The sequence below is a fragment of the Mercenaria mercenaria genome, chromosome 9 (assembly GCF_021730395.1).
Source record: "Mercenaria mercenaria strain notata chromosome 9, MADL_Memer_1, whole genome shotgun sequence".
NCBI lineage: Eukaryota > Metazoa > Mollusca > Bivalvia > Venerida > Veneridae > Mercenaria > Mercenaria mercenaria.
In genome coordinates this window covers 18,390,542-18,413,734 of record NC_069369.1, presented here as the reverse complement: position 1 = coordinate 18,413,734, position 23,193 = coordinate 18,390,542, and the positions used below count along the sequence as shown (strand labels likewise).

Below are 23,193 nucleotides of genomic sequence, written 5' to 3'. Positions count from 1 at the left end.
TACCGAACAGCTGGAATCTTGCCCAGACTCTAGCGATATTTGCGTGGTCCACACCAAGCGCTTCACGAACGAGGCGATGAGTAGCCTCTTGATCCACCGCATCAACAACCCACCACATGTCGCCTTTATACAGATGCCTTCTAACATTTCTACTCGCCATAATTATCCCCCAACCCCTCCCCCAAAACACACATTGATGTTTCGTGTTGAAAGTAAAATTAAATGACCTATAAATGTCAGGTACAAGAGGTCAATGTCCCACAGAATCACGAAAAATCAGGGGAAACATGTTTTCCATGGCTACGATGCAAACTTTACTTGTAAAGGTTAAAGGTCAGTAATTCAAATCCTTCTTTGTTTCATATAAAAAACGACAACTTCAGGTCGTCTTCACGTATCTTTAGAGAACATCACTTTTTCCTACACCTATTTTTCATGAAAGTTCTATCACAAATTAACGAAAATATGAAAAGAAAATAGGGGGTTATATAGTTCCTAGTGAAATGCCAGTCAGTTGTGGTCTGCTACCCTAAAAATGGCGCATATTTGCTCTCGTTCGCGCAATAAACACCTACTTCCGGTTTCGGTCTGCAAAACTTGCCATGTGGGGTGTATGAACAAGAAATCCGTCTCATTTCATGCAGAATGTATTCTAGTAGTGAAAAATGGCGATTAAAGCACTCGTTCTACACGAATTTGCGCACAAAAATGGGAAAATTAGGATCCTGTTATATTTTTGGTGCTTAGCAAAGTTTGAGTAGTATATATATCAAATTCAAAGATAAAATTGATTAAACAAAACTATTGAGAGATGTTTGCAGTAAACTGTGTTAATCAACTGTCATAGTAAAGGTTTATAAGTAAAATAAAAAAAAATGTGAAAACACAGGTCGCTCAACACAACAAAAACGAAAATGTTGAAGGCTCGGTTTGATTGAGCCTTTTCATGGACGGTAGTGGAATTGGATGCTACCGTCCACGCCCTCTAGCCCCGGGTTGAGCAGAACTCAACATTTACAAATGCTACAAGTACAAAAAAAAAAACAATTTAAAGAAATCCGCAAAGTGTTCATACACCTTTGTCAGGACTGGACATCAGTAATTGACATTCTATAGAAAAGTCAAAAAAGTAGTTCCCCTTGAATAAGTAGGATTATTTTAAGTTCTTTAGTAAAGCGGATTCCAAAGTTTACATCATGTAATCGTTTTATTTTGGATTTGTCATGGTTTATCATCCATTACATACCTTGCCAATATTTCAGATTTCATGCATGTAATGCAATGAAGTAGCAGGTGCAGGGACTTAAAGCGACCTGTATCTAAACAATTAAAAAAATAATGGAACAAATCAAGTGATAGAATTGCATTTTGTAACATTAAACCTTTTGTTTTCTTGTTATATCAAGCTTACCATATATCCGTAACCGCACGCTACAAGTCAGCAAAATATCTAATTATTATACACCCTGACTAATGAACGTTTTCATCCATTGTATGTTTAAAGCCATTTAGTAATCATTCAAAGCAAACAGCAAATACTGATACCGACCGTCTACCGTCAAATATAATTGATATTTTTGTCGGATAGTTATCAAATACAGTTGTATAAGTTTTCAATATAATTACTGCGCATAATCTATTAGTAAAGTTGTTATTTAATTAAGTCTGTCCCAAGATCTTGTTAACAGACGAGGCATAGGCTGAAAGCTGCTCAGAAATGAATGGATGAATCACGAATATTTTGAGAATGAAACACATGGTGAGATGTACAGTTTTTATACATTACACAGACATTCTTGATCCGCATTCATGTTGCGTTAATCTGTAGAAAACTAAGGTATTAAATCAATTCCACCCTTTTAAAATTGTATGAATATTATATGAAATAAGCGAAAGAATCCAAATGTTATTACTATTAATCTAATATGTGCAAGTCAAAAAGAATTTGTATGCAACTCCAGTAAGGTGAGCAAATTCCGGGGTTTTTTTGTTTTGTCTTTCAGTACTTTGATTTCTTTATTGTTTAGCACATGAATAACAGATTAGAAAAGGCTTCAGTTATAAATTTTGTCCAAATTCATTTTCTAGATTTCAATTGCAGAACCCTAAATCACAAAAAAAAACTTTTATGCCATTAAAGGCATGTTAACAGAACATTTCTTCTGAAGCCAAACTGGAAACACAAAATACCGTTTGTACTGCTGAAAGAACCAAACAGTACGCTATTGCAGCTTTTTTTCTCCTCAATTTTTCAATATGATATCGTTCCGATATCGAACTTAGAAGGTACCTCTCCAACGTAAAGTTGAATAGAAGACAAAAATCATTTCAACATGTGAAAAATTACCCATATTTAGTGTACTTCATTTACTCAACATTTAAAGAATTCTGTCAAAATGACATGATTTATACAGTTCCGTGTACTTCTTACCCTACTGTCCTAGCTTTACCACTTGGTGACGCAAAGAAATAAAACCTTGAAAATGATTATTCCCAGTTTTAATTTTATAAATTAGGATCCGTATCCAAAGTATCATGACACTGTTATTGGACCATTGTCACGCTTTCCGTGCATGTTGGTAGCATTTTTTGAATGGCAAGGTATTTGTAGAATTTAACCAGAGGTAATTAGTTCAAATAATTAATACAAACTGTCTAAATCAGACTTCGGTATAGTAACATACGTTTGGTTCAGTTAACTCGGTTCACTTGTTAATTACATAAGGAAGCTCCGTGAGACGATCTTTGAAAAAAGAAATCTTTCTATCAAGTACACCTCTGACACCGAGTTTTAAACCACGTGACATATCAATTACAGAAGATTGTCTTTTTTCTACCGTGATTGACAAGCCTGGCGCATTCCGCTATATGTTCTGCCACCGGTGCGAATGGTTTAACATGCACTAAAACAAGGCAGTTAAACGTTATTTTTCTTGACTGGGGAAAAAACGCTTGACTTGAATGTGAAGGATTTTTCAAAAGTTTTTATTTCCTTTTGCAAAGAAGTTTTTATTAATTTAAAATATTTTCATATTTTTAGTAAAAATAACATTTAAAATATCGATTGTAGTCCGAACGCAGACATGTAATGTACACTATAATGTGCACACAGATAAAATAACAAGTGTGGTTTTGCGGTTACACAAGTAGCAGGAGAAAAGAAGAAAACTTAGAGAAATACATAAAACCGCGGGAGTTGTCGGAATTAGACGTAGACGCTTGTCAAGTTTCATCTTCTTTCTTATCCGAATGACGCAAAAGAGTTTAGTATAAGCTCTAATTAAAATAACATATTATAGAAGTTCAATCAGAGATATTATTTTCACGTACTTTTGTGGTAATTTGTGTATTTTTTCTTATAACATTTGTAGAAAATTGTTAGAGTTAACATTAAATTGCAAAAATGAAGATTGGAGGACTGGTGAATATTGGAACGTGTTGTAATGTGCTTGGACTTGTGTTAGGTGTACTTGTCACTGTAATAGACCAGGTACGGTCGCAGCGTTCAACTCAATGGTCAGAGGGTAGTCTGAGACTTGTAGGTGGGAGAACAAAGAATGAGGGTACCGTACTGATATATCACTGGTCACGTTGGGGTGCAATATGCGATGATTATTGGGATATTAGGGACGCCAATGTAGTTTGTAATGAACTAGGATTCGCAGGGGCGAAAGAGGCACCAAGGAGATCCAGATTTGGAAAAGGACGACGTGAGTTATTTATTCCTATTCAATTTTAATATTTTTTGTTGTCCGAAATCATACAGATATTTTCATTTGCTTGACGCATTAGCAGAGTTATATAGCTACATTAAGTGTAGTAAACTGCATGTATACTTTGTTATCATGAATATAAAAAAGAATTTTATATCGCATGCGGAAATAAATGGAATTTTTCCAGCGTTGAAAAGCGTAATTTTTTTTATCGCGTTTGATATCTTATCTGTAAAAGTACTTTCCATTCACAAATCGAATTTGTTTGTTTTTTAATGTTTGAATTTCATTTATTTTTTCCTCATCTGTAATTATAGCGGTTTTTTTCTCTCCTTTAAATCTAAGTTTGCAAAATAAGAATTTAAACGCGATTTGCTTGTAATGTCTGCATTAAATAAACAAAGTGCACTTTTCAGCGGAAAATAAAAGGAAAATACCACAACACATTCTTGCCGTAACCAAATACACCGAGCCCAATATAAGTAACTTTCAGATTGATAAAAGGTACTTTAACCCGAAACTTTCGCATCGTCAATCAAAACATCCGCCAAAGCAAAAAGTAGCGATACACAAACTACTTGCGTTCTTCACATGCTGAGCGTTCGAGTCTCAAATTGAAGTTTTACATAATTTCCTAATTAAGGAGGTAGGTTACCTTCATATTTGTATGTGCGCATGTCCAACCGGAAGCTAACGTGACGATTTACGACGATGTTTACGACAAATTAAATGTGTTTGTATATTCATTCTCCTGAAAACAAATCATGAACCTGCCTCCGATCTGATACTTTATGGTTTAATAATGCAGAAATAATGAATCAATTGCCGCAGAAACGCTTCAAAACAATGTTGCCTTAAAATGACGTCATTGACGTCATGACGTTACGTGTCAGTTACCGCGCAAAATTAATAGATTTTATCTTGAAAGTACGTAATTCTGTGCATTTTCTTTATTTTAACTATCTTCAAATAACAAATATTTGCTGAAATATTTGTTATGAATCTTTTGCTCTGAATAATCATCAATATTTTGCTTCTTTTATGTAGTTATATTGAAACGTTATGCGGATTGTAAGAAAATGGATGATGGTAACCAATGTTATTTGGAATATAGTTGGATGAAAGGTTACTTGTAACGGCCATTTTCAAATAAAAAATCTAGCAGTTTGATTTGTAATACCTATTTTTCAGGTTCCGTTGATAATTTGTTACTTATATACTAAAACTAAGATCTAAAATTGTTCAAATTTCAGTAGAAAAATGTGGTTCCTTGAATTTAATTGATGTTACCATGGAAACGAAGCCCGTGACCTATGTATCTAAATGTAAAATTCAAAAGCGTTGACACTGGTCTATTTAAGGAACACAGCTTCGGCTTTTTATTTTCATTTCAACAATATCCATGAGAATAATAGCAGCACGCTGAACGATTTTTCCATGAAAAATGCTAGACGAGGGGTACTGCCGTATGTATTCTAAGCTGTGAAATTTGTTTGAATCAATGCAAATAACAAGAAAATATAACTTACGTTAGAAATAATATGTTTTAAAGCTACATTAACTAGAATGATAATCTTATTCAATATTTTTTTTATAAGAAATTACGACAAAAAGCAAGATATAAGCTATTTTAAACATCTCTGTTGCCATGGTTACTGTAAACTTTAAGAAAAATAGGGTACCATGTAAAGTGCTTGGTATTTTGCTTATAATATTTCCCAAATATTCCATGTTGGTCATTAACAGAATGCCACTTAAGCCGTCGAAAACCCCTATTTTTATACATAGTTGTTTAAAAATGAGAGAAAATGCGTTACCATGGAAACACGAGCCCCGCGACATATACATTTAAAGCTTATATTAGAAAGCTAACGTGCATATTAGTAAAATTATCAATTATGCAGACTTCTACGGATATCAATGAAACTAAAATACACTGAAAAGTGTTAAATATCCGTATTTTCCTTCTTCTTTTAATATCAAATACCTTTAGAGGGTCATGTTCTTCAAACCTGGATAAAAATTGAATTTGAAGGGACAGAGACAAACGAAATTGAGATTGTAGCAGGTAAAACTTCATATTACACGAAATACAAACAAATGCTGCGGTTAAACTAACTTGAATTTACCCTTGTAACAAGGTAACCTACCTCCTTAATTAGAAGGTGAAATGACCAAAAAATCGTAAACATATTGTCTACTGTTTGCGTGTTTATCTGTTTATTATTGTAACATTATATAATTTGCACTAAATCACTACTCACTGCCTGAAAGCACGTACGTACTTCGCAAAATTGTTTGATCAGCAGGAAAATAGGAGGAATCTGGTGTGTCTATAAATAGCTAACGGTTTTTTGTTCAGGCAATTTTGACATCATTTTACTTTTCGCTAATTGTATCAAGATGGAACTTGTTAAATTGTTTTGTTCTTCTCGGTACAGTAACATTTAACTATTCTTGGTTTTGATTTGCATTTTTTCAGTCACAAAAGTACTCTTTATAAAGTATTCAAAGTTTCATTCACAAGTTTTTTCCCGAGGCAAAGGAATCAAAATACGATTATACAAGAACACGCATCAATGGGAATGTATCTAATTTTTGAAATATTTTCACGTGACTCAACCCACCCCCGTATGATAGTCTATAGACTTTCAGGAAAATAGCGGAAACAGCGTGAAAAAACCTTGTTCACGTTAACACTGTTGCCTGTGGTTTTATAAGACATTATTTAGGAAGAAACATAATGAAATCTGAACGAATCAAGGCGTTGACAAATTGTTATGATTAACGTTTAGTCATGGATAAATGCGTGTAAACGGATCGGCAGTTACCTATATAGCAAATTCATATTCGGTTAAGGCAAAGAAAGATGGCTTCATTTCGGTAGACGCGGCATAATACGGGAAATTTTCTTCAATTTTATATTTCATATTTTATTAAAGTGAACTTCTTTCGCATAAAATTGGCACTTTTAGAACGGAATGCATATTCCATTTGTTATATTATATGAATGGTGAACAGTTTTTTTTATTTAGCCTGTTTGTTGAAAAAAAAACCCAGTTCGTACATTATTTTCAAAATGCATTTAATAAAAAATGTTTGGTGAATGGAACTTAAACAAATGACAGTATTACGTATTTAATACTACAGTAGATATGAAATAATGCCAGATTTTTGGATGTTTGTAAGTTTTCTAATTGTTCAGAATAAAAACAAATTGAAAGAACACAAATTTCTTCAATGTATCCCGCTTGGAAAAAGATGTTCTGGTAGAAAATATCAACTGTGTTGGACGAAAGTATATTTCATACTTCTTTCTTTCAGGGTGCATTGAAATATAACAGTGTACACCTATTAGATTAATAGATCTAGATATGTGAAACATTCACTGTTTCAAGCATTTTATGATATCCACTGTTGTGGAAATACAGTTGGACACAGAAGTATAAAATAATACAAAAGCATAAATAATAAACTCCATCGAATTGAAACGTAAAAGCAATCTAAAAATCTCAAAGAATTTTTTTTTTTTTCCGGTAGTAACATTGTAGCGTCATGATTCCCCTGGTGACATTGCACAATGTACGTGATATTGCGGCGCTAGTAAAATTGGTATAGCGTAAACAAATAAAATTTAAAAAAAATATTTACATGTAATTTAGGAGGTTTTACATGTAAGTTCAAAATAACACCAGACTCTTGACTGAGCCACTCGTGGATAAATTATATGAGCCGTGCCATGGGAAAACCAACATAGTGGGTGTGCGACCAGCATGGATCCAGACCAGCCTGCGCATCCGCGCAGTCTGGTCAGGCTTCATGCTGTTCGCTTTTAAAGCCTATTGGAATTGGAGAAACTGTTAGCGAACAGCATGGAGCCTGACCAGACTGCGCGGATGCGCAGGCTGGTCTGGATCCATGCTGGTCGCACACCCACTATGTTGGTTTTCCCATGGCACGGCTCATATATTGTATTCGATACCCACTTGTTGAAAGATATTTGGATTTTACATTATCACTATATCCTCCATAGAGCTATTTCTGCAGTTTAAAACCTATCAGTCATCTTTCAATTATTTATCAGTTTAATAATGTAGTTTGTATAGACACGCATTACATAATTAAACATAATTGCGCATACATCAGTATGACGTTGTAGGCGTTTCAATATAAATATCTAAGTCTATCACTACTTCTTTCGTACAACATCTCTTTGTTCGCCTAAGTTTAATAACGTGTAATTTTTCAAAAGGAAATGAACGCTTTCTAGTTCCTAATATAGTACTCAAATCTTTATAACATGTCATGTAGCCGGCGTTTTAACACATGCATTAAATGTTAATAAAGTTCCAAGGATATCTTATTATTAAAAATGTAGTTTCTTATTTCTTTTACAAAGTAAACAAATGGTTATTGACGTTTTTCGTTCTTAAATATATTTTGCCAACTCATTCACAGCTTTAAAATAAAACATGACAGTTTGTTCCTTCCTTATCCAGTCTTGATCTGCAAGGTTCTTGACTACACGCATGTGGCGGATTCACCCAACAGACTGTAAAATGTTTCTAGATATTTCAATGATCTCAAACGAAACAGAAAATCACGATGGTCATGATAACATTAGGGAAACTCTTTGAAACTGTGGGTGCAAGGTTTCATCCAAACTGATACAACACACCCTGTCATTAGCTAGCTATTTAGGACTCTTCGTGAAATTTCATACTTATTATGTAAGTGAATATTACGAGTAGGCAATTTGTAACTGTTTTTTTATTGTACGAAAATATTTGCTAGACGTTTCAAATGAAACACAGCTGGCCGTCTCGGAATAAAACATCTTTTATCATTCATGAATGAAATGTTTTGGTCTTAGAATTCTTTGTGGGATCTAACTGGGTCACATTTGTATTTGGTTAGATACAAAAACGTACCATTGCTTCGAAATTGAGACAAAATAACCATTTTTTTTTACATCTGTAAGTGTAGACATTCAGATGCGAATCGTTTTAATAGACGAAAGGTAAAACCTTAGTCACATATTAATTCTTTTACGAATTGTTTCTGTAATAAATAATATTATTGGCCTTTATTATAAAAATTCAGTGTATTTCTGATATACATGAAGTTGTAGATATAATTATTCTGTAAGCAATCCGGTTACTAAACCTCCATTTTAAGATAGATAAAATCTTTCAAAGAGCAGAACTTACTGCGATTTAAAAGTCAATAACTTACCTTTTCTGAAGATTGCATATATTCATCAGCTAATTATATAATATGCTTTTCATTTTTTGTCGTGTTGAGCGACCTGTGGAGTTTCCACTTTTTCTATTTTAGTCTCTCATACTTGTCTTCTATGTAACTTACATACACGCACTTCTCGTTAATGCAGTTATTTAATAGAAGACATATTCATCCTCACGTCCTAACAGATTTGAAAGAGATAAATTCACGTCCCGCGGTATACAAATCGCCATTGAAGAACACGTCTTTGATGCGTCCACAAGCAAAGGACCTCAAGCGTGTATCACAAGCAAGTCAAATACCCCCTGCATACATTAATAAGATGATGCATACTGTGAAATGATAGTTAGAACTGATTACTGAAGCTCACTTAGATAAATAGATATATTTTGGCATAACTACATAAGTCTTTTTTAGGATTATGTACTCATTTTGCCTTCAATTTTGATCACTCATTAAGAGCATTTTATGCGTTTCTCATAAAAGGATACATAAATTATTATGCATTTTTGAGACATAAATGCGGGGAAAGACTGAACAAAAATGATAGTATCCTCATATTGAATGTCAGAGTATCAGACAACCTAATAAGAGTGTTTAATTAGATGTGGTAAAGATTCACACCTAATTAAATTAAAGCATGCCTATTTCATATGCTAAATTTGGCTTAAAGGTTATATACAATACTGTCTAGATGTAATGCTGATAGTACATTCTAAAATCATAACGGGATATCTATTTAAACATCTAACCGCTAATTCGGCGTTAATAACATTGCGTTTAAAGAATCACGCACTTCAGAAATTCGATAGTGCATGGACATTTTGATTCTTTTCAATCCTGCTAACGATGATGTTAACAAAATTTCTTATCGCACCTTCTCATGAATGGAATACCCAGGAACAAATGGACCCGAGCCGGTGATCCAAGATTAACGATAATGACCAACTTAGACAATAAGATAGGGAAACCGAAGACAAAGTTTTGGACAACCGCATTGGAGGTCTGGTAGTAGAAAAGAATAAATTGAAACAAAAATACGGTATGACTTGACGGATAAAGACCTATCTTACAGTCCATGTCACTCAAAATTGAAAACTCAATATGAAATCATAAACCTATCAACAGACAGTCAATTAACTTTTTGTAATCACATGTCAACACTGTATATTGAGACCCTAGTATTTCATTCCTTTATAAAACCTGTAAATGTGATATTTTATTAAGTATACGATACGTTAATACATACATTTGACACAATTAATAAAAACTATGTTAGAAGTTTTTTTTTTTCTGACTATCTAAATTCGATAACAAATTATTTATGGCTTTTTACTTTTACCTATAGGTCAAAGACAAAAATACATTTCAAACTTTTAAGCTTTAAAAGATTCATTTGGAAAGTGGAGTTTTGCTACGCTAGCTGGTATGTTAGTTTAAAATACCACAAACGATTTCTGAGTATTCAACAGGTGTCAATTCATTCAGAAATATTGCTTCATTGTCGGTTAATGAGTTGAGTTATTTCTACCTCATTTCAAGATGTTAATAAAATGATACATATCTTTTATGGCTGCAAGGTTGTTCTAATTGTTGAATGGAAAATTGACACTTTCTTTGAAATCTAAACTGAAAAAGATAATATCATCAAAGACAAGACAAGAGATATACACTCGGTAATTCTACTTGGCCGTACTTGACATCTTGCGGAAAGATCTTCTTGAAAGGGACTTTTGCTAATTGACAAACTTATTAAATTTGTATACAAACTACTTTTAGATAATTTAAACTGACATCTTATGTTTGTATATAGAGAAAGAGTTTCCGAAGGACGAGTGCTTTTCAAAACATCTAAACGCTAGCATTATTAGTGTAGAAGTTATACAAATGTTGAACAAGAACAAGGTGACATTGAACGAAAAACGATGAAAACATTATCACATTCGGGTTTTCCTTCTCATTATTTATTTGGCTGTATTTGAAGTTATATTAAGACCAGAAGTATGCCTGGAAGAATTTTCCATTACACTTACGTACAATTATAAAAACTCATTCTAACACATTCTGTGACCAGCATGTGATGTGGGGCTGTTCTTTGATAGACTTTAGAAGTTGACAATAACTCAGTTGTTCGAATCACGACCATAAACCATTTTCTAAACAGTTGTCCTATAAATCACATTACTTTTATTGGGCGTTCAGTTTTAAGTTGTCTTCATTTCACATTGCCATCATTAAAGGATCACTAAAATTCCAAATGAGGGCATGGTTTAACTCTTAACAATACAGTAATGTCACCTTCTAATGAACATGTATACATTTGTAATAAAATATATGTCAGCGCGCTGTCGGTAGATTTGTTGCAAATAAAAAGGAGATAGGTAATTAGTACCGGATGGATTCTCGTTGTTGTATGAAAAGGTATCAAATTATTTTCATGAACGGTCCGATCTTTGTCAAACGCTTTTACAAACAGATTACACTCAAACACGTGCATTTGTTGTAGACTTTGTCATCCAGAGACACTTCTGACCTATCCAGGGTGGTTTGAGAATTTATTTTGACGGTAGACACTAGGTAGTATTGTCAAATTACTGAACGGCTGTTTCACTGGTGTCGTATGTCGAAATTCAATTAATCCTACAAGTTTATAAGATATATCCTATCCTTTGATCTAACATATTTAGTAAACATTTTTTCGAATAATCCTGTTTGACTAACTATGACTAGGTTCAGTTTAAGAATGTATTAACCTATTAGTGGGTAAATATATGACAATAGACGACAAAAAATGCAATTTAAAAAATTGTTGGTGTGTGATATATTATGAACAGAAGTTGTTAGTGTGTGGTATATGATGTACAAAAGTTGTTGGTGTGTGGTATATCATGTACAGAAGTTGCTTTTGTGTGGCAAATCATGTACAAAAGTTGTTGATGTGTGGTGTATCATGTACAGAAGAAAAAGAACGATATGTTAAACATTAATTTTATGTAAAAAATGACCCATATGCCTCAGAGAATTTTTTTAACAGAACATTCAAACACTTCATTGAACTTTTCTTTTCTATTTCGCCTTTTTACCAAACAACGTTACACCATTTATGCCAAAAATCATATTCAGTTCTCACTCCCGCTATTTCTCTTGTTATTGCACTATCACACGATATGTAAGATATGTTAAGTTTCAGATTTTGTTTTCTATCGTAGTACGCTGTTCATTTTCCTTGTTTCGTTTAAAACAAACATGTTCGGATGTTTCATCCACTTTTGTAACGTTAATATAAACGAAAAGTCAAATCGTCACACGACTGAAGCAATCAATTATAAAAGAAGAGCCTTGAAAAACTTGGTACAAAACCAAGTAATATACCATTTAATATGGTTTGATTGAGACTTGTTGTGCGAGTTAATGACACGTGTAACATCCCTCACACTCTTCACAACCCCTAGCACCGACCTAAATGGAACTCTCAATCATATACAAATATTGAACGGGCTCCATGCTCCGAAAGAACCAAGAATAATAACAATAGTAAGTGCAAGTGTGTGTTGACAGCCCGGTCCCACAGCTCTTCAAGTCTGCTGATGTGAAGGTCAAACAAATTTACAAAGAGGATCGTTTGGAATCATAAAACGCAACCAAGCAAAAACTACCAGACACGTTTTTTTAGTCTGTTCATGAGAGGTAATGAAATGTAATAAATGTTTAAGCCTACAAACGTGTTGTTCAGACATTTATGATTGTGTATGTTGCTCTTTCAATCTATACAGGATTTTCACTGGAAAAATATTTGTAAGAAAAAAGATATAGTGCAGATTGTATATCAAATCTCATACAAGATACTACCAGTTTCTAAGGAATTCCAAATTTGTCATAACACAAAGCTTCTGGTAAAATCTTAATATTTTCCACGTGGGTAACTTGTGCCAATGTGGTTCTTGTTTACAATTGTCTCTATCTAAATTGCTACGATTGGAAGGTTATAGTATAAATCAACGTTAACTAAAGTCTTCTTTCAAGTAGTAATGAGAAGTCATGAACAACTAATAAAACAAATTCTTAGATAGGATCAAGAATTTTAATTGAAAATAATGAGTTCTAAATTAAACGATAAAGCCTTACAAATTACCATACCATTGGAGAGTATTTTTTTACTTTTGATTAGAAAGAGTGTTCTAGGTTCCTATTATGTTGCTAAATGATACCGACGTAATTATTTACGCACGATGATAATAGTTACAGAAATCAAATATCACATCTGAGTTCAGGTCTATGATATGAGGAAGATTCTCATGCCATAGCAGTTCAGAGTTATTCTAATATCGCAAAATATATAGTAGATATTGCGTATATTCTTAAACAAAGGCATTTAAGATGGATCCTTTCTGTGGGAAGTAATACGTTGTCTTAAAATTTTGTTTCTTTGCAAAACTTGTAAATGGAAGAAAGCCATTTATAGCAGAAATATTTAAGTACTCAAACAAGTTAGCATTTTTCATATTATAATTTAGTACACAATATTTTATTCCTGTATAACATATTTTCGATGCTGAGAGAGACTCCTTAGGAAATCTTTGATCATTTGATCACGTGATTGTCACTTTACAACAAAGATATAAAACAAGCTTGCTTAAACAGCTGTAACAGTCTTAGTGTACAAATAGTTAACACAAAGCAGGCCATAAATACTGTAATGGGGCAAATTATACAGATAACCGCTGGCTGAGATCTTGGACTGCCTGAAAGACAAATATGTTCATAACGTGAAGAGCTGGAACTTGTCCGCAACGGTTTTAATATTCTAAGTTGGACAGATTTAGAACGTTTTAAAACTCTTACTAGAAGTATGAAGCATTCTACATAAACCACTTCCTACATTGTGTAATTTGCATATCTTTTACTGACCACGACCTTGTTCACGAAATTTATTCCTGTAAAATCCTAATGAGATTACTGTGAGACAAATTTCTTTATCAACCGAAGGTAGAAATACTTTCATTCATCACTTGGTTAGTCTAGAACAGACTCATTTTTCTTTCTATTAATGAACCAGACAGTTTTATCTAATTAACATGTGGAGAAAACCTGCATTTAGGCTTTGAAATTAGCAGGGGTCAGTGCACAAAATTACCTCTAATTTGTTCAGAGGAAAGAAGGAATTCTCTAACATATCATTATTTGATGGCGCAACTGCACTTGATGCAAGCTCCTACGGGTAAAACGATTAAAGAAGACTTAACTGAAGAGTTTATCAAAGCATTTTATTGTCTTTATATAATGCGATAAGTTCTTGAAAGGATTCGCATTAGCTTGTGGCAAAATATATTTGCTGACGCAGCTGAAACATGCAAAAATATAACGTGAAAACAATTTGTTTACAGACTGAATGTAGCTCAACAACTTGTTTTATTGAAGTGTGTATGTAATTATGACTTGTTATTGGTTTTGAAAGTAAAATATTAATTGATAATTACTTATTAAAAATACGTTGTGTTCAATATGTTCTTTGCTTTCGGTATAAATGTTTTTTATGGTTTCGAACAGAGTTTATGGGTATATGTTGCTATGAATGTCATTAGATTTGATATGTTATGATTTGGTAAATTTCTTTTATTTTCAATAATCTGTAATAAACCCTTGCTTAATGTATCTCTTACAAGGTTAGCCAACATGTCAAATGGTGGTTTACACTTCGCCTTCGAATTAATTGATAAATTTAACTGTATTTCTTGAATACTGCAGTATGATATTGTAACATATACGTGTCTTATTTATTTCAGGGAGGGTATGGCTGTCTGGTTTACATTGTCGAGGAAATGAACGTCACGTGACTATGTGCTATTCTCGTGGGTGGGGTCGTCACGTTTCACACTGTAAAAGTTATTGGTCTTCTGCTGGTGTGATATGTAACCGTAGGAGGACAACTACAACGACAACCACAACGACAACAACAACTCGCCCAACAACAACAACAAAGAAGACAACAACACCAACTACCACCAGGCCTCGTCCTACCACAACTACCACCACAACAACAACTACGACTACGCCCCGCCCAACCAAAGCAACAACAGAGAAAACAACTCAAAAACACACAACAGCGGAAAGAATTACCCAGAAACCGACTACAACAGAAAAAGCAACCACCCCTAAACCGACGACGACGACAAAAAAGACGACGTCTGCTGCTGCTCCGCCTCCTGTGTACAATAGATGGATTTATGATAGAGAGACATGGAGATACTATATGTACTATAGAGATGGCACTTTTATAACATCTGCGCCAGACCCGAGGTGAAGTATCATTTAATTTTGTATTGCATATTAAGTAAAACAAATCTGATATTCTAGCATAAAACTGCTGTTATAGTCACTTTTCGGGGGTGTTTTAACAGGAGAGAAAACGTGTGTTAACAGAGAGATTCTCGCGCTCACGTGCTGTTAAAGTACCTTTTTATATATGACTGTGACTCAATGCAGACTTGGAGCGCCGGTATAAATTACAGACTGCGGTACATACCGGATTAACTAAATTTGAACGAAAATATCTTAAATGTATATATTTTGTAACCATGGTGACCTTTAGTCAGTATTTTATGCATATTGTACACTAAATGCATGCGGACATGCAAAAATATGCATATTTTTGCCGTGCGCTACAGCTGATAATCACTTTCGGGCATGCGCAGAAGACCGCTCCAAGTCTGCAATGAGTTACATCGTTTATTATATGCGCGTTCTGTGGCAAAGCGTAAACGTATTACGGCCCCAAAACGGATAATTCAGAAGGAAATGACGTCAACGTAAAAACAACAACCTAGACTTTACCGCGCATTTCATGGAAATTTAATGACGTTGAGGGACAACATATCAATTTACTTGGTTTTTACGCGTTTTATGCTAGAATAGCGTTAGCGCATGTTCTTTCCGTGTTATAACATCTTCAGAATCCCTCGGGAATCGTTGGTACCCTCGCCCTACCGGTCTCGGGTACCAACCAATCCCTCGGGATTCTGCAGATAACACGAAAAAACATGCATTATCCCTACATTGATGTCCGTTTTTTCACTGAAATTGTACACAAAAGGTATACTCAATGATATTCTTTAATGTGCAAATTAATCACTCTAAGTGACATGCAATGATCAGACATTTTATGATAAGACTTTGTATGACATAATGATATGAAAAAATTATAATTGTAAATCTATATCAATTATATAATATGAATGAATTAAATGATCTTAAAAAGTTCTTTGTGTGAGCTGATATGCTCTCTCAATTATCCATTTCTTACTAATAACCAGGTACGCCAGAGCAAGGAATACTACGACCACAACCACCACCACCACAACAACAACACCTCGACCTACACCACGTCCACGCCGCATAAACTACAATACAATCGACAACACAATAGACGAAGACAGTAACAACAACAATGGTATAGATATTGCTATTCGTAACAGTCTGGATAATAGCATTAATTCTCAGTCTCCACAAGAAATTCGTCAAGGAACAGATACTTCCGCAACACGACATGGACATCATAGACACAGGTATTTCACCAACACTGTGGACTTTAAATACGAAGTTTGAAGACTGATTTATGCTTTATTTCATGGTTATTTATATATATACATACTTATAATTTTTCTAAAATTTCTAAAACAAAATGCCAGAATACAATTGTTCCAAAATATGTACGTATAATGAATGACATGCCTTCTGCTATTGTGACTTGAACTAACGTATATTGTTCGGTTATATAATATGTTGCCTATTTAATGGTTACGAACTACATTTCCTAAAATATACTATTTGCGTCATATCGGTCTCCAATATCGTTTATTTGAATTAAATGAAACAACTTATGAATAACTGAGAATTTCTGATAAACGACAGAATACTTTGTACATTTGTTCTTTAGACAGTAAATTGTTAAATATCAAGGTAATTGTTCATCTATCTATGGTGTCATTAACCTTTAGCATGCTAGATAAATTGTCGTCTACTGGAAATGTCGTCTGCTAAAATTGTAAAGTTCATTCAATTTGCTCCAAAATTGGAAGAAATATTGTCAGAGTAGCAAACAGCTTGGAACCTGATCAGACGCCGATTTAACTGGCGTCTGATCTGGTTCCAAGCTGTTTGCAAAGGCTGTTAAATTCGCCTGCAGCAGGCTAAGGGTTAAAAATTTATTGGCATTATCAATTATTTAGTTGTGTACGATATGGAAGCACCGTTGACCTTGTATTGTATACCGCTAGAACAGAGTCTCAATACCCTTTTATCATATTTGTAACTAATACATGTACAAAATTAACTAGACATTTTCGAAGAAATTATGATAAAACAAAGCCAGTTTTACTGTAACATACTCTTGCAATTGCCTGGATTTTTCAATACAAGAAAGAATAATTGTCAATATGATTTCTATGCAAGATCAGTATTATGTATGCATGTCTCGTAAAAGAACCCACTTTGTCTGTTTTCCATTAATGAGCAATATAAAATTGTGTGACCCCGCTATTCGTAGATTTGCGCTCGGGCGGGATTTGTGTTTAAATCTGAATCTTTCCTTTTTTTAAGACACCATCATCAGAAGGACGGATACCTTCAAGACCAGCCTGTTGTTGATCCAGAGGATATGAACCCTAGTTTAAATGAAATTACTGAAGATATTGACGATTCCTCAGAAATCTTTGACAACCTGATCGAGACTGATCATATTGAGACTGAGCCACAAACCGTAAAACCGACACCCCCTGGTGTAATAAATTAATGATATTTATTATATATAACACGATGTAAAATATTGGCATAGACATATACTTCCAAAAGAAGGTGTGCACTTTTTAAGTTTAAATATTTCAAAAAATTCCCCGACGTTTTTGTTTCGTTTTTTCATACACTAACTCTCAGGTATAACTCAAAATCTAAAATGCACACCAATTTGTTCACGAATTGATTTAAAGTTTGGTACCAAACATTATAAGTTTTCATGAAAATAACCGAGAAAAAATAACAGAAATCTAAGTGCACACTTTCTTTTGGAACTGAGTGTATCTTACATTTCTCCTAACTTAAATGTGTATTAATACATAGTGTAGAGTGTATGAAATAAGAAAAACATGACTAACGTCTAAACGGCTAAAAACGGCGATAACGTCAGTTACGCTAATGTACGCCAACAATGAGCGTAACGTCTATTGCAATTCTGAAAACTGATATACTCCTATCTATTATACATTTCAAAATATTTCATGATGCATATTATTTTCAGTATACGGAATATAGAGTGGTAGGCGGTCGGGATTACAAAGGGTACACAGAAGGGCGCCTGGAAGTGCGTCTAGCAAACTCCTTTACTTGGGGTGTTATTTGCGGTGACAATTTTGAACTACGGGCTGCCATTGTGGCATGTAAACATTTCAATGCTGGTTACGCTAGACAAGCTCACAAGGTATGAATTATTATATGATATACTACTGGGAATTTGCTTTTAGCCGATATAGGGTTTAGTGTTTTCCCTGTATGAGTTACATATTGGGACAAATAGAAAGGAAACAGGATATACTACCAAAATGCATAAAATAAAAGTTATTTATTAGTTGCTTTAAAGTGTTTTATTTTAGATTTGGATGCATTTACCAATGAAATACATATTTAGTAAAACATAAAACTAACTGAAGTAAAAAATAAAGACAGGTTGTGAAAATACAAGTTTACTAGAGAGAGTTACAAATGTATATAGTCCTTAAAAAGTATAGAGTATATTTTCTGCACATACATTTCGTAAATCATCTTCCCGCAGACTGATTACTATGGTGGAAGTGGAATAGATAAAGTCCTTGCTACATTGAGATGCACAGGAAAGGAGGAGCGATTAGAGGAATGTACAATGGAACAATATGAGATGACCCCTGGTAGAGCTGCTTGTTCCAAACCCCAGTCAGTGGCAGGAATAATCTGTGAATCAAGTATGTTCTGTAGCATAACATTCATGTTTTGAGACTGCCCCTAACCTGTCCATATATTTAACTACTGTTCATTTCACACCTTTTCTCAGTAGATACAAAATCGACTCAGTGGTTTTGTTTTAGTTAAATAATTTATGTATTACAGTATGTTATCTGTAGATGGTCAAGATATCCCGATGTCTTATTCTTACTTAAACTTTGTTACAAAATATTACATGTCTATCATTTACAATGTTTGTGGTTATCAGGACTACCCGATTTAGAGCCGGACCTTAAAGCGATAGAAGAGAGCGTATTTCTACGTGACAGATACCTGTACTATCTACAGTGTGCATACGAGGAAAAGTGTCTTTCTACCTCAGCCGATGCTTTATATGGATCAAGAAGTAAGAGGACGAATCGACATTTTGGAAATATCGTTTGTATTACTGAATTAAATTTATGCAATTCCATACACTTTTAGAACAATATGTTTTTGACATTTCAACAGAATCAAGACGTGCAATTGTACCATTTTAATCATTTAATGACCTCCATTCATCACAAAAGAATAATAAGTATAAGGATAATAATGGTAAACGTGTAATCTTCAATGCTCACCTAATCCTCAAATCATCTGGTATAAATGTCACATCCTGCCATCTTTGTTACAGCTTGGGCCTACGCTACAAGAAGATTACTGCACTTCTCAACGATTGCAAAGAACATTGGTACCGCTGATTTCAGACCTGATATAGACAGATCACAGTGGGAATGGCACGCATGTCATCAGTATGTACTTGACTGATATTACTTTACATATAAAACTGTATCATCTTGAACTTCATTCAGCTCTGATGCCGATGTAAAATACCGTAAACCCAGTACAGTTCTTTCTAAACCGTTTCATATTTGTAAATGTCCAAAAGTTTACAAATGTTTTGTATAGATCTATGCCGAATGAATTAAAGTATGTGACGGTAAGCTGATCGTTTGGAAAAGAAGCGTTTATGCATTTACATTTTATGAGGAACATTTCACTTTTTAACACACGGTTAGTCATGTTTGTTTAAACGTGTATAAGAATGAAACAATCAAGGCATTCTTATGGTTTGTCTTCTAATATACCACGGTTCATCGTTCAGATGCTTCGATATTTAACCGCATAGCGCATTTAACTGCATCCGCGCAGTCTGGTCAGGCTCCATGCTGTTTGCTTTTAAAGCCTATTGGAATTGGAGAAACTGTTAGCGAACAGCATGGATCCTGACCAGACTGCGCGGATGCGCAGGCTGGTCTGGATCCATGCTGGTCGCAAACCCACTATGTTGGTTTTCCCATGGCACGGCTCACTTATGTCTATTTGATTTGAACATTACAATTTGTTTACAATACATACATGAATAGAGTAATAGCAATCTGAACATTTCTGTTTATGTAACACGGACATATGTATCTCTATGTAAACTTCGCAGTTCGTGTTTAAATACATACATAAACATACTAATATCAGTCAGAACATATTAGTTTACATATCACAAACATGTCTATTTGAACATTAAAGTTTATATACCATATACCGAGAGGTGAATGAAAAGAAGTCTTAGTGCGTTTTATCTATATTCCCTTGGATCCCTTTCACATTCACCTATCCATATCAACACACCTGAACATACTTAATTTCAGTTTATGTAACACAGACCTTTTCTTTTCGAGCATGTCATACATGAATGAACGTTTAACACTATTTACGCTATATTGAATGACAAAGAAATACTCACGTCAGTACGTATATGTTACAGGCATTATCATAGTATGGAATCGTTTTCACACTACGACATTATAGACAAGCATGGTAACCAAATTGCGGAGGGACACAAAGCAAGTTTCTGTTTGGAGGACTCAAAGTGTGATAGGGGCGTCTATCCTAAATATAATTGCCAGGGCTTCGGCCATCAAGGTAGTTTATAATGCTTTTGCTCTTTACGTAAGGCATATATGTATTCTTTTGTGCTTTGTTTAAACAATAGTCATCACACTGTGTCTCATCGTCATCGTTTTTGTCAACGCTGCTAAGAAAATTAAAATAATTCTATCTCACTTTTTTATATCAAGTATTGCAAACGATAACAAACGTTTTACAGTAGCTTACAGATAGAAAGTATTTTCTCGTAGTGATGAAATTGTCTTTCCCAGTAAGTTGCCTTTCTCAGTGTGATAGAGGCGTCTTTCCAAAAAATGGAGCTGTAACTATTAAGATCAATTTGTCTTCATTCAAGGTATTGTCTTGGCAAATGAACTATGTTAATGCAATTGATCTGTGTTTTGTTCTAGGTATTTCCGTGGGTTGTTCGGATAGCTATTTGGCAGATATTGACTGCCAATGGATAGATGTGACTGACGTAAATCCAGGAACGTACACATTGAAGGTAGGCCCCTGTTCCACAGAATTCAGTTTTGCGCTTTAATAACTCTGTCTTGATAACTTGATAATGATTTTTTTGCTTTCAGTAAGTTACCATTTCTATTTAGTTATTCATATTTATTTTTGTTTGTATGTACCCCATTAACAATAAGTTGTCGGTACAGTTATTGGTGCATTGTTTCTTATTTAATTTGATATTAAGTATTTTTATTATCTTTTTATTTTTCGTTACAGATTGAACTCAACCCGAATATGAAAGTTCCGGAGATATCTTTTGATAACAACGTAGCGAGGTGTGATCTGTATTTTAACAGCAGACAGGCAACTGTACAAAACTGCAGATTAGACACTTTATTATAGTGCGAAATAGAAATGTTTTTGAGTGCATAATAGCGGGTGATCCTATCTTCAGTATGTTATATGACCTTGAGCAAATATAAGATTTTACGAGTCCGGAGTTTAAGGCTTACGTGCCAAAAGGAAGCTCAATAGTGGTGATGAATTATGTAACAGGTGCCTCAATTATTGCTTACTGTCAGTTTTGATCAAACTAAGACTTCAAACACCTGGAAGCCGTGCATTTTTTGTGCACATTATTGTATGTTTTATGTTAATTTAATTGGTTAGAACAGGTTGCTGGTAAATATAGCGTGTAAAAGCATTCCTGATGTATAAAACATTTTGTGGGATACGTGGTGAATTTCTAGATCTCAGTAAACATGTTTACTGCAATTATTCAGGAGTGGGAGTTATCCTGGACCATTTTTTTTCGGAACAAAAATGTTTACTTTTTCATTTGCTATAATCTGATTTCCGAGCATCGCTTTGTGTAATAACGAATTCTTGATTCTAGTATGTTCCTTTCGGAATGCCACGCATCGTCATTTTCAAAAGTTAATATCTTAAAAAAGCTAAGTTATGAATTAACTCATATAACTTTTTTTAGCAAAAAAGATTACTGAAATGAGCCGCGCCATGAGAAAACCAACATAGTGCGTTTGCGACCAGCATGGATCCAGACCAGCCTGCGCATCCGCGCAGTCTGGTCAGGATCCATGCTGTTCGCTTTCAAAGCCTATTGCAAATAGAGAAACTGTTAGCGAACAGCATGGATCCTGACCAGACTGCGCAGATGCGCAGGCTGGTCTGGATCCATGCTGGTCGCAAACCCACTATGTTGGTTTTCTCATGGCACGGCTGAAATCTATTTCAAGAACATTTAAATTGATATAAAATCTCTAATAGGATATTAGTACGAGCCAAAAATTGTGCCCGTATGACACCAGTGGTTGTGTGATAACAGTTATGATTAAACATTATAAACAGTTGATCTCATTATATATTATAGTCGAAACTTGAAAGCATGTTTGGAAACGCAAACATTTTGTGCAGTTTCACAATCACAATCAAATAAATTCCTTCACATTACTTGTAGCGTGTATATCAGTTATCATTTAGTGCAAGAACAGAATATTGGTTACTTCAATACTTGACATTATTTATCTTCACTGCAAACGTTGACTCACCCGTTAAGAAAGCCTATCCGAATAATTGGCAATCATGGTAGTACCATTTACACACGGTACCATTAATTCACACGCCTTGTACAAAAAATTAACCTATATAAATCAAGAACCACTCTCCATTCTCATATGCTTTTCTGCGTTGCTTAAGATATGTTTAAGAATGAATTATGTGTACATGTCTGACTTTATTTATATGAACTAAAACACGCTTAATGTATATAATAAAAAGCATAATAATCAGGCCAGTCGTGTTTAGTATTAACACATCTTTATTTGTAAATATTTTATAAAATTATTGAAAATAAAATATATAAAGGCTA

General features: G+C 34.1%; 1 protein-coding gene across 1 annotated transcript; it reads left to right on the top strand.

Annotated features, from left to right (window-relative positions):
- The first annotated feature begins 2,857 nt into the window (after positions 1–2,857).
- LOC123546609 (lysyl oxidase homolog 3B-like) lies at positions 2,858–23,193 on the top strand. The gene is made up of 11 exons (XM_045333035.2): positions 2,858–3,710; positions 14,741–15,254; positions 16,268–16,519; positions 17,553–17,733; positions 18,247–18,426; positions 18,778–18,943; positions 19,192–19,329; positions 19,597–19,714; positions 20,725–20,882; positions 21,257–21,351; positions 21,582–23,193. Exons 1-11 carry the CDS (start codon positions 3,404–3,406, stop codon positions 21,705–21,707), a joined length of 2,235 nt encoding a protein of 744 aa, XP_045188970.2. The 5' UTR covers positions 2,858–3,403; the 3' UTR covers positions 21,708–23,193.

Excerpts from the sequence above, each read along its gene's own strand:
- LOC123546609 (XM_045333035.2), top strand. The coding sequence starts at position 3,404 with ATGAAGATTGGAGGACTGGTGAATATTGGAACGTGTTGTAATGTGCTT. Across the intron at positions 15,255-16,267 it reads ACATCTGCGCCAGACCCGAG|GTACGCCAGAGCAAGGAATA; the intron begins GTGAAGTATCAT and ends ACTAATAACCAG. Across the intron at positions 18,944-19,191 it reads AGGAATAATCTGTGAATCAA|GACTACCCGATTTAGAGCCG; the intron begins GTATGTTCTGTA and ends TGTGGTTATCAG.